Below are 12,906 nucleotides of genomic sequence, written 5' to 3'. Positions count from 1 at the left end.
ATGGACTTAAATATTATCACCTGGATATCATATTGGATATGCCAAAACTGTTCAGTGCAATTTGTTCCACAGACTCATAAACTGAAGTATAAATCTCTTCTGTGCATATGATAAAATGTTACTGTTTGTTTATTTGGGTTGGGCAAAGAACGCGGAATATAAATGTTTAAAGGTTTCTCAAGGAAGATCCTTACCTGTGGTGGAGTATAAGGCATTATATCCAATTCACTAGCGAGTGGGGTCTGAAGCTGAGGCATAGAAGGTGTTTCAGTCATATCACCTTCCTCTTCTCCCATCTCTTCCATGTCCTCGTCGCCTCCTTCCAACTCAGCAAATTTTGCTTCTAGCTGCTGAATCTTCTTTTCCAGTAGCGGAGATGGTTCCTTCTGAGGAACTATGGGTTTTCTGAAAGGTGGAGGAGGAAGACAAAAAGCAGATGAGAACACACTCATACTTTACAGGACATAGCATGTACTTTTGAAGAGAAAACCAACTTTCCGTCCTTTATCATTGAACAACATGGAAACAATGGTGACTCAGGATGTGCCTGTGCTTCCTTTCAGAACACCAAGAAGAAATCATTCAGTGCCTATGGACAGCGTTTCATTTCAGTCACTTGTTTGAAGGATTTTTTTATTTTATTTTTTATCAGTTAGAAGGGGATTTCAATGCAGCAAATACGTCATTTCTGCAATAGAAGGCAGTTAACACCACATCTTCCTTAGATTTTACATTTTACTTAAGTCAGAACTTAATACTCTTATTAATATCAATGTTCACCAACTGGAAAGCTATTTGTTACCCATAATGAGGACTTAAGTATTTTAACAACATCCAAGAGAATTTACCAATCTGATAATGTAACGACTCTTACTAAAGTCAGGAGGAGAAAAAGAAAACATCCACTGGTCTTCAGAGCATGAAAAGACTGATGTTATCTGGACTTCTTTCCAAAAGTGTGGTTAGTCAAAATTCACCTTCTCCTACAACTATGACTTTTATGTATGTACTGGGTCTGGCTGGGATGGAGTTAATTTTCTGCATAGTAGCCCGTGTGGTGCTGTGTTTTGGATTTGTGACCACACCAGTGTTGATAACACATTGACATTGTAGTTATTGCTGAACAGTGTTGGCACATCATCAAGGCCTTTTCTTTTTCCCCACTCTGTCCCCCCAGCAAGTAGGCCAGGGTGGGCATGAAGCTGGGAGGGGAGACAACCAGGACAGCTAACCCAAACTGACCAAAGGGATATTTCATACCATATGACATCATGCTCAGCAATAAAAGCTGGTGGAAAGGAGGAGGAAGAGGGGACATTCAGGGCTATGGCGTTTTTCTTTCTGAGTAACCATTATGCACGCTGAGGCCCTGCTTTCCAGGAAATGGCTATAAACATCTGCCTGCCGATGGAAAGTAGTGAATTAATTCCTTATTTTGCTTTGTTTGCGTGTGATCATACCATATGACATCATGCTCAGCAATAAAAGCTGGTGGAAAGGATGAGGAAGAGGGGACATTCAGGGCTATGGCGTTTTTCTTTCTGAGTAACCATTATGCACGCTGAGGCCCTGCTTTCCAGGAAATGGCTATAAACATCTGCCTGCCGATGGAAAGTAGTGAATTAATTCCTTATTTTGCTTTGTTTGTGTGTGAAGCTTTGATTCACTTATTAAACTGTCTTTATCTTGACCCAGGAGTTTTTCTTCCTTTTGCCCTCCCATGCTGTCCCCCATCCCGTTGTGGGGGAGTGAGCGAGTGGCTGGGTGGGGGCTTAGCTGCCAGCCAGGCTCAGTCCACCACAATACAGAAGAGTGCTCAGGTGACCCCCACATTCCCATCACATTTTTACCTAAAATAGTATATTTCGTCATCTACAACTTTTGCAGAGAGTGAAAACCTCTTCAGCCCTTTAAATTTCTTCATTTGTTTGTCACTTTCATTGTAGCGGCTCTCACAAAGAAAAACATCATTTTCAGAGATTTCTGTTGGTCTGCAGGAGAGGAAGTCTTTGAACGACAGAACTGCACACTTTCCTGCAGAAATGAAAGAGCTGGGTAAGAAGGCAGTCACACTTGCAGACATTTTACAAAAAGTGTGGAAACTGAAGTTTTTGCCAGTCTCATAAGTCTGGAAGATTCCCGGTATTTGGCACAACTATGGAAAATACACCAATTGATATCCCTATTAAATAATGCCACTCACGAGAAACCTACATGAACTTAAATGCAGCTTTTGGATTTTTTTAAAAAACCAAGAAAACTGCAAAATAACAAAACTCCATGATCACTAGTCAATTAACTATATTTAGCACAGCATCATAACTACAAAACAAAGTACATAGTCATCATCTTATGCAACAAACCAAATTTCAGCCTCCTTCTGGACCGACTTTCTAGGTAACACATAGCGGAATAATTACATTAATATGTGAGAAAAATGAAGTTTTCTGTTCTCTGGCTGCAGACAACGTTCACTTTGATATCATACATGTCATTCCCTTATTGTAAGAAAGCGTCCTTATAGTGAAAATTCTCACTACAGCTCCCAAAGACAGGAATGCATATTAGAAATGGACTGAATAATCTCTCCTCCCCCACTCAACATGGAAAAAACCGTACTTGGAATCAAGCCTACACATAGCTATATATCACTTCAGATTGTATAGGAAAAGAAAGAGAGTGTCCATTGGATTTCAAGTTGTTAATAATTACCCAAAATGCAAGTCATCGGACAGGTCTCCTCCAAGTTACTCAAAAACACTTCCTTCTTGTAGAACATTTTAGTTGGTTCATGTTCAGTTTCTTCAGGATGTATAAAGATTGGACCAAAGAAATATGCAGCTCCATCTCGCACCCACATCTTTTCAATTCTGGAAAGAAAAGCAAACCACTGACATAAATGAAAGGCCATCCCTCCTAAATGAGACACCTGGACGCATTAGGTTGTTCAGGAAGACTGTCAGTAAAAAACGAGTACAGAAGAACAGCCTATTCCAACTGTACAACTGTATCACCTTTTTATTAGGTGGCTAAACTTCTACCTCAATCTATTAAGAGCTTGTAACATTTAGCTTAATTCAGAAGATTTTTTTTCCCCATCCTCTTTTAAACTTTTGCAGCAAGCCCGTCTTTTGTCCAAGTTATTTTTATACACACAAACTGCAAATAAAGAAATTGCACCTACCTTCCTACCCGAGGTCGCACTAACCCATGTGATTTTATGAAGACACAGTCCCCAACCTTAAGCCACATATCATTGTAGCAGAGCTGTTCAAAGTAATGGCAACCAGGTTCTCCATTGGACATTTCTACCGGAACATCTTCTTTGTCCTGCAGAAGAATACGCATTTAGAAACTTGTGGAAGAAGGAAAACCAAACACATATATAAAAAGATGCCAGGTTCAAGTAAAAGACTTTGCTCTATCTTTATGTTACCAGTAATAGGTAAACACTAACAGAGATGTACATGCGAAAGTGAGGGGCCTTGAAATTTAGAAATGAAATAGCAAAGCCAAAGATACCCTCCATGTACACAAAGCCGTAATTTTGCCAGAACAGTAATTTACAGGTCCTTTTTTCTTCTACTGCTTCAAAGTTAACTGGCCAAGCCAAGCCTTGTCAGCTTATTTTGATGGTTTGTTTTAAAGCACAGTAACATGCTTAAGAGGCAAGAATTGAGTATATGACCAAGTTACATACATAGAAATTTAATGATTCAACTCTCATATACAATAATATGAACACTCCGTGTATTGCTTGCAAATTCATACCATTTGCCCTATTTAATTTCTTACTTTTTAGTTAAAACCCACATTGTGCCGCATTTGACCTTTTAGTCTAGGATTTCAGAAAGCCCATGAAAACACAGGCTATCTCCCCAAGGCGTGGAAGGAAAAGACCCTACAAGTTTTCATTCTCTCAGTAGAAATAATTCCTTCTTTTGTCATGATGTGAATAAATACAATATATACACTAAGTGTCTGACTAAAGCTGACAATGAGTGTCAGAAACAGGATATTCTGTTCTGAGGTTCTGTTAGAGAACTCAGTGTAAAGTGGATTTATTTTATGACTCTAAATTTATTTTTTATGGCTCTAAATTTATTTTAGATAACTTTAATTCAATTTACTTGAATTTAATACATTTATTTAAATTTATTTCTTTTATGACTCTAAATACAATAAACTAAACCATTTTACCCAGTATGTTGGACAGAAATATTCTTAAGCATTTCGACAATAAACTACTCAGTCATCAACCATGAATAGGTCACAAACAACAGAGTATTACGTATTGCTTACTGCTGCCTAGCTACTGCCTATTTTAGTGAAATACTACACAATAAAGCATTTCAGCATTGCCATGAACTAAAATTAGACTTTTAGTTCTACTGATTCTTTAGGCTTAAGGCAAGCTTTACAGTAAAAGTGTAATTTTCTTTTCTTAAGTGGTAAAAAAACCACAAACCAACCCCTTCACACGATCACAAGAAAGCATTTGTAGAATCTAGCAAATATGTACACAGTTTATTTTCTGTTTAGTCTATTTATATTTTGTTTGTATTTATTTACAAATGTGTATAACAATTTATAACATAAACTTTATTTATATTTTATTGTGTCTGAATGCTGTGAAACCAAAGTCATGAGGGCTCACATTTTGTCATTCTTTATCTGTCGAACATAATTGATGTTCCACTTGTTATCTTACATACCTTTTCAAGATGAAGCATACTTTCTCCCACCTTACTGTCCTCCAATGTTTCAGCGTGTTTCTCTTCATCTACTTTGTCTGTATTAGCAAATACAGAAGCAACACGGACCACAGGCAGGGGTACATCTCGTGGGACAAATCTTACAGAGCTTACAGGCATAGTCCACAGTTTAATCTTTTTAAAAGATTTTGTCTTCGCAGAATAACGTGACTCACAGACATAGACATCCTCATCTCTGAAGTTTTCAGGACACAATTTAAAATATTCCTGCAGATTGAAGAAAAAAAGGTGAAATATTTCAGCAACACACACACGTACCCCACAGACACACAGTGAACTCCCTCTCATGCTTCCTGTTTTTTTCTACGTTTCTATCAGAAAGACTTTTAGACTAAGAAAGCCTTTCTGCCGAGTTCTTTTCTTCCAGTTTGACATCCAAGTTATATTAAAAATTAAAAGCAAACAACAAGAAATCCCACCCTTAGAGAAGAAGCTAAATTCAGTACAGGTTATCATGTGAGAAAAGTTAGGTTTTATTCGTTTACCAAACTGGTACATCAACAAGTACAAGACCTGCAGCCCAAAACCACCTTTACAAGATTTCTGAGCTTTGACTTGGAAAGAGGACATGACCACCAAGTTGGGGGGCAGGGGGGCAGGAAAGTAAGCTCCATGCTCATTGATATGTGACTGATACCCATTCATGTACGCAGCAGCTGTAGCACTTTTTTCCATACAAACACACTACCTTCTAAAAACTGGCTGAGATAGGTATGTTGCAAGCAAGCCAAAAATTCTCAGCACAAGAACAATGTGGAATCAAACTTGAGACAGAGGTGAAAGACTTCATCCTCTTACCAAGCCATTCAATTCTCCCTCTCTACCAAACCTAAATCTACATGCTTTTATGGAAACCTTTAAGAAGTTACCTGCAATTTCTCTACTACATGCTCTGAAAAATCAGTTAGCTAATTATCTAACAGGCATATGATACTACAAACCAACCAGCACCAAGAAACACCATCACTTGCATGAACTACATTGCTCATGAAGCAAATGAAGAATACAAACAGTACACAGGAGCAAGTCCTATTTTATTTAAGAATTAGTAGAATGTCTCTGTTAGGATGCCTACACCTCTTCAAGAAAACAGCAGAGAACATATTTGCGTAACAAATTAGTCTGAATAGTCTCTTACCTTAACAAACATGACCACACATTTGCCTAAAATTTTGCTAACAGGAACTTTATTGTAATAGTCACTCTTAAAAACTTCCTTCTCCAAGAATTTTCGTGTTGCAAGATGAAACGTTTCATTTGGTCGATAAAACCAACAGCCGTAGAGCCACTTCTCGCCTGAGAGAGAGATCTCGCCTGAGAGAGAGAGAGAGAGAGAGAGAGAGAGAGAGAGAGAGAGAGAGAGAGAGAGAGAGAGAGAGAGAGAGAGAGAGAGAGAGAGAGAGAGAGAGAGAGAGAGAAGGGAGAAAGAAAGAGAAAAAGATGTAAAATGGTATATTCTCTACTGCATCAGCAAGAAAAAACAACTATAGATTGATTGATCAATCTAATAGCCATGTAGTCATTTAGACTGAGAGTAAACTGTTTTAAAACAGGACAAGATTCCTTAACTGTTTCAGGTAAGGAAAACTAGGTGGCTTAAAAAGCCTGCAAATTGGTTTTTCCACAGTAAAATCTGACTCAGCAAAATAAAGGAGGAATCAGTTCTGTTGAGTCAGATGACTTCAGGAAACAGTCTGCAATTTATTTATAAATCTTGACTTTCAGGCCTTGAAATGGCTTCAAAGTCTACACAACAATCACCTGATTATTTGAAGAACCTTTGGTAACTGGTTTCAAGTTTTTTAAGAACTATTTCTTCCATATTACACTGTGACAGATTCAAATTGTTAACAATGATTTATAAAGAAGTTACAGATATGTACTATTTTTCTAAATCAAAGAAAATCTGTAATCTGTAGACTGAACCAGAATAAAAAGTTCTTTCTCCATCACAGACAAGTGAACATAAGAAACGTCCAACTGGCCAATGGTCCATCTACCCAAATACACTGCATCCAACTGAGTGAGCAGGACAGGCTATTAGAAGAACGCATTTGATCTTGGCCACTCTCCATAACTCATTCCACTCCTTCTATAGTCATTCCATTAGGGGTGTTAGAGAGCTATTCTTTCTATCTGGCTATTACTTGCTGGTTATTTCCTTTATTATTTGGTTTAGACCTGTTGTACATGGACTTGTCTCACCCATTTTTGAACCTGCTGATACGATCTGCCTCCACAAGCTCCTGGGAAAGCCAGGAGGCTCACTACCCACTGTATCAAAAAGCCAAACATTTTCACGTGTTTTAATCTGATTTATTAGTGTCAATGAGTGCCCTCTAACTCTAGTACTGCTGGATTTGTTGAATAGTATTTCTGCATTCACTTTATCTACTCACTTCATGATTTTGCAAACCTTAATTATATCCTGCCTTACATTTCTCTTCTCCAAATTTAAGAGTCACGGTCTTTTTAATCTGTCCTTATAAAATACCCGTTCCTTCCCTTTAAAAAAAAGTACAACCAAAATGCTTAACTCCACTATACCCCACTGTAGCTCTCAGCAACTGTAGTTTCCAGGATTGCTGAGAGTGCACCATGCTTATCTGATACTCTTGCCATATCTCTAGCCTTCCTTACACTTAAGAGAAGTATCTGCTGCAAACAGAAAGCATCACTGATGAGAAAAAACAAAACAGTACTTGTTATGGCTTGATTTGGCCTAGGAAATGCAAGATTCAGCTCAATTCTGAAATTCAACAAAGGCACGTTCTGAAACTGAGTTGTTCTGTGGAACACTTGCAGTTAAATGTGCCCAACTTTAGTTCAGATTTCTCAGCACAGAAAAACCCCATATGTTCTTCTGCGCCTAAACTACAAGGACCCCATCCCACTTAGAAGAGCCCATTCTCTGGGACGCTTACCATTTGAGGGTAGGTAGAGATGAACAACAAAAAGTGTGTGCTGATCCAAGAGCTTTATATTTGTAATATTCTTTGGAACAAAGCAACTCAGAAACAAGAAAAATACTCACCAGTCCACACATACTTCTGCAAATAAAATAAATAACATCTACACAGAAAAAGCTCAGATTGGAAGTTTTAAATAGTAATAATAATAAGTTTCACCATGTTGTTTTCCTATAGCAAAGACATCCTTACCAGCTGAATCTTCCCACAGCCTCTCAATACAGACAATGTGAGGCTGCAAGTTGGCTTCAGCAGGTTCCACATACACATAATCTCCTACATGGTACATGCTGTTCTTGAAGCTGCAATCCTGGCTGTAGGTCCGATGCAAGCTTGACAGCCCAGCTGATCCAGAAGAATCTTCACTCTTTTCAGCTTCTTATTTCAAGAAGGGAAAAATAGATGTTAGTAATGCCACATTTCCACATTTGCCAAGATTGCCGATATGAATGCCCTCAACCCTTTGCTGAGTGCAGAAGTGCCGCATGCAAAAGTGCCACATGATACCTGATGCGTCCCTCTGTCACTGACTTCCAGCGTGAAGGAAGGGTTTAAGCGTGTTTTGTGCTGCTAGCCTTACTGCTACTGGTGCTGCTGAAGGTTGGGTTTCCCTTCTTCAGTTGAATTTTATTGAGCCCTCCCAGTGAGTGAAGAAGAACTCAATGACAGCACTGAGCTCAGAAGCCTTCAGAGAGGCAAGTTTCGCTTTCTTTGGGGTTTTTAGCTCTCAAAGGAAGACAGAAAAAGGGCATCACAGCTGTTGTCCCCTTATAATACTGAGCCTGGTTGGAGTAACCAGACTTTACTGCTGCCGACATTAGTGCTATGTGGGAAGATGAACCACGTTAGAAAGACAATTCAAGGACAAAGAGCTAACAGCTCTGCTCCCATCTGTGGAAAGGAGCAATTAGAAAGCTTTATTCATTCCCCTAGACATGCTCCACAACAATTATACGGACAGCAACAGCCAGGAACTGCGAAACACAAGGGACCTTCACAGTAGGTTTCTTGCCCTACAAAATAGTGCAAGCCCATTCCTCTTCACACTTACAGTAGCCAAGTAAGAAACACAAAAGGCTTACTTAAATACCATTTCTTTAGCAGTGTTAAAAGCATGATCACAGACAACACCATCAGCACATCAAGAAACCAGTATTTGTCAAAAAGGAAATGACTAAAAGGTCAATTGGAACAGTCATTGCTAAGTTTATTATCAGCAGAAAGCTATAGTAAAAAACTAGTGTTTTCTTTTATAATATCCTTGAAATAAGACTACTGGCACCCCAATGCGTTCTGATTAAAGGGCTTACATAAGGTTAGTATCTACCTACATCTCTTTCTTAAAGCTGTCTGGCATGACTGCTAAGGATCAAAATAAAATAAATGCCTCGTAACTTTAAAATGCAAGACCCTTGGTGGACAACCAGACTATTAAGGTCCTTTCAGTAGGCGAAGCTGCAGTAATAGCAGAGCATACATCATATGCATAGGTACATTTTTCAATTAATACATTTAAAATTAATGAAAAGAAAGTAGTTACCTCTCTTCTCCTCCTCTCTTTTGAGCTTATCCTCCTCTATTTCTTTGGGCAGCTTTTCCTTCTTTTCCTTTTCTACATCGTTGTGAAGATGCTTGGTGGTATAGCTGAGAGCGGGTGACAGAAGAATCTCTCCGTTCTTACAAAGTTCATCTCGAATTTTAATAAAGAACTGCTGAAGTTCAACCGCATCCTCATAAATCTCCGAATCAGTCCTGTACAAAAATACATACAACAGGGCAGAAACATAGTTTGTGCAGAGTCAAACAGGATCCTAAACACATACCCATCAATCACCACACTTCGTGATAAAACTAAAGCTTCACTCTACCAATAGATTTCTGTGCTTACTCATAACAAGCAGCAGCAGACACTGGCAAGTCATGCTCCACCTGCTACTCCGCTGCCAGTTTGTATTACAGTTTACCTAAAACAGTATTTTTGTACACACCAGTCCTGAAATACCAGAAAAATCAAAAGGTAACTGGTTGCGACCAAAACTACTTGCCACCGGACCTCTACAATCTGTTAACTTCTGAAAACTTGAGTAATAACATTATTAACAAAACTGACTTATTTTAATTGCCCAGACTCCTGTTAGTAGATGCTTTAATATCATTTTTTACCTCCCCTCCTTCAGAGTCAAAATCTCACCTGCACATCCCCAAGTACTCTACCTAATTCAAGTAAAACACTGCAAGAAGTTGCGAGTGTTCATAGCTTTTGCACAATATTACCATAACTCATACAACTGTGATTGCTCCAAAACGGTAATCCACTAGTCAAGCAGTTAGCGAACAGCTCCTCCTCTTTGTTTTTTCAATTTGAAAGTTAGCACAAATCTGGTTTTCATCAGGTGTGCCTTTGGAATATTAACATTAAAATTATCTCATGGCAGAAACCTAACTTTTGCCTTGTTTTTAAATGAAAGCATACATTCCACTGAAGACCTGATAGAGCTTTTGAGATTTAGTTTTCTAAACACCCATATCAAGGAAAGCAAACACCTTAAAAAAACTTCAGCCTTTGTCTAACATTAAACATGCAAAACTCATGTGATAAGAAAAAGATACCTGAACAGTATGGCTTCGCTCACCTGTTCATTCTCCTTGCCCTCTCCAGTACCTCAAACATATTCTCCTGGAACAAGTCCAATCTTCTATAGCGATTATTTTCAACATTTTTTCGGATAATATCAAAAGTCAGAGGAGGTTTATTTGGGAAGTTGGGATCAACAGCAGGAATCTCAGCTAAGGAGTCGCTGTAGCATCTGCCCTCATCGTCCTGGTGGCTCATAACAGATACAAAAAGGTTATGGATAAGTTCCTGAATTAGCAAAGTGACATTGGGCACATGAGAATCCTCATCTCCTTCTATTTCTCTCCGAGTTTCAAGCAAAACTTTATGCAGGACCAGAGCATCTTTATAAATCAAAGATTCTGGCTCGTTGTATGTGCAAGCGTTATTGAACATCATTACAAAGTCCTCTACCATGGAATCAATATCCTGGTATTTATTTGCCATCATATGACTTCTGATCTTTTCCATGTCAACGGGCTTTTTAATGGTTACATAATAGTCAGGAAGTTCAGACCGAGATGGCAGCCGCAAGAAGATGGCGCTCAGTCGCCTGCCTCGTTTATCCGTGTAATTCTTAACTGCTTCATACACCTCATTCAATTTCTGTTGCATTGGAGTCATGTATTTTGATTTTTTAGGAGAAATGCCACTTTTTCTACCTAAGCAGACAAAAAGGAAAAAAAAAGAAAAAAGAAAAAAAATCATTACAAAACCAGAGCTTGCACACTTCTTTGTCTATCTCCTTTCCATTGGAGAATTGCTTATTGAAGAACCTTTTTATGGTATGAGCAGAAGACTTACAACATGGAGCCCATTCCAAGTTGCAGCTTCCTTTATTTTTCATACTTGTATGAATATTTTTTTAAATGTTATTGTTGGCAAACACAGAATCATATGTTCCTATGTGGTCCACCTGGTGAAGGTCTCTTCAGACTTATGCAAAGAAAACATTAATAACATTAGGTAGGGAAAGATAACTCCTCTAAATTCAGTTTGGTCTTACTAGCTCTAGATTAATTTCTCTCTACAGCCGTTAAAAATCCAGTTATCACAGGGTTTTTGCTATCACTAAAATTAAGCATTCTAAATATTATCAGATTCCTTTATGACAAATCAGAGAGGATTATTACAGGTAAAATGTAAAATAAGACCTCCCATGGGATTATCAACCAGATTAGCTTTTTGATTAATTCAGGATCTCTGTTACCGTACTGCATAGTCTCTGTGAATTCTCTACTACCTGTACCTTACCTAAGAGCTGCACATTTCTATTTCAAGAAGGCTGGTGCAGTTATTTTCTTTAAGCTTTTCTGTGCAATTTTAACCTTCTCAGTTTGCTAAATTCTGAACACATATTAAGGGGACATGAGATTTGAGTAGTAGCAAACCTAGTTTTTAAGGGCAACAGGTCTAGGAACAGATATTGTTGGAAATTTCACCTCTGTGTTTTTCATGGCTTTCAATAATTTTACAAATAAAGTTCATATTTCTTTTATCATTCTGTGGAAATCCCAGACATTTGACCAGGGAAATTAAGAGCTTTACTCAGTTGGAGAAGCACCTTACTTGTAAGCAATCCCAGCAGCACACATTAAGTGTGCTAATGAAGTGTTACTGAGCACATAATGCAGCATCTAACATTTGGATAACACCACATGACTAAACGCCAGTCATTCCAACCATTCCTAAGTTTTCCTTCTTCATTCTTAGTTACTTTTCTTAGAAAACACTATATGCAACAACTGAGTTCTATTATATACACATATAAACACACCATTGCTGTCATGATTTTGAAAATACAATTCTACTTTGCATGTCAGTGTAAATTTGTAGATCACGTCTTCTATTCTAAAAGGAAGATCTGTTAATCTGTATTGGTGGGTTTTCATAAGTGTTGAAATGACACATAGCAATGTATGAGGTTGCCTTACTTAGCTTTAGTTTAGGGGATGCAACATCATCATCTTCAGCTAGGGGTCCCAGTTCTTTCCTTTTTTCTTTAAGGATCTTTTCCAGCATATGAGCATCATTGTATACCTATTAATCAGTAAAGTAATAAAAAACCAAAACAAGGTTTACTGTGTTTAGACTAGTTTAGAACTAGCCCCCAAGAAACATTTAAATGTTAGTTTGGAAAAAGCTGAATGCAAAACCAAGTGCTTGATTAAAAAGAAGGGCTTATTTCTCAAATGTACACCTTTCATAGACTTGCACAGGTAAGCAGAACTGATGAACACCATCTAAATCAGGAGGTATATAAATCTTGACTAAATATTATCCAGTTAAGCTGCATTTCTATTCCAAAGACTACCAAACAGCAAGGTGCAGTTGTCTTAACCTCCTCATCAAACCATTCTGCTGAGCAATGGAAGATCTCTTGAATTGTTGTGATTCCATCAAGGTACACAGGACTAGAACAGTCCTCCTGGGTCTTCAAATCCAACCCCAGTGAACACAACCTCATCATAAAGTCCTGTACGGTAGCTGATCAAGTTCCTCATTAGAAATAGCTGGAGGTTTCTTACCACCACTCTGTTCCACATCA

General features: G+C 38.2%; 1 protein-coding gene across 1 annotated transcript in view; it reads right to left on the bottom strand.

The window, feature by feature from the left end:
• Window positions 1–12,906, bottom strand: part of PBRM1 (polybromo 1) — a 62,073-nt gene that overhangs the window by 17,741 nt on the left and 31,426 nt on the right. The window contains exons 16-25 of the mRNA XM_009274685.2: window positions 12,293–12,398; window positions 10,378–11,020; window positions 9,285–9,496; window positions 7,937–8,122; window positions 5,914–6,071; window positions 4,716–4,982; window positions 3,185–3,330; window positions 2,713–2,870; window positions 1,851–2,034; window positions 195–405 (exon numbers count right to left, since the gene is read on the bottom strand). Of these exons, the coding sequence (XP_009272960.1) occupies window positions 195–405; window positions 1,851–2,034; window positions 2,713–2,870; window positions 3,185–3,330; window positions 4,716–4,982; window positions 5,914–6,071; window positions 7,937–8,122; window positions 9,285–9,496; window positions 10,378–11,020; window positions 12,293–12,398 (2,271 nt within the window). The remainder of the gene's footprint in view (window positions 1–194; window positions 406–1,850; window positions 2,035–2,712; window positions 2,871–3,184; window positions 3,331–4,715; window positions 4,983–5,913; window positions 6,072–7,936; window positions 8,123–9,284; window positions 9,497–10,377; window positions 11,021–12,292; window positions 12,399–12,906) is intronic.

The sequence above is a fragment of the Aptenodytes forsteri genome, unplaced genomic scaffold (assembly GCF_000699145.1).
Source record: "Aptenodytes forsteri isolate BGI_AS27 unplaced genomic scaffold, ASM69914v1 Scaffold528, whole genome shotgun sequence".
Classification (NCBI taxonomy): Eukaryota; Metazoa; Chordata; class Aves; order Sphenisciformes; family Spheniscidae; genus Aptenodytes; species Aptenodytes forsteri.
The sequence above is the reverse complement of the archived record's forward strand: the minus strand, read 5'-3'. Positions and strand labels throughout refer to the sequence as shown.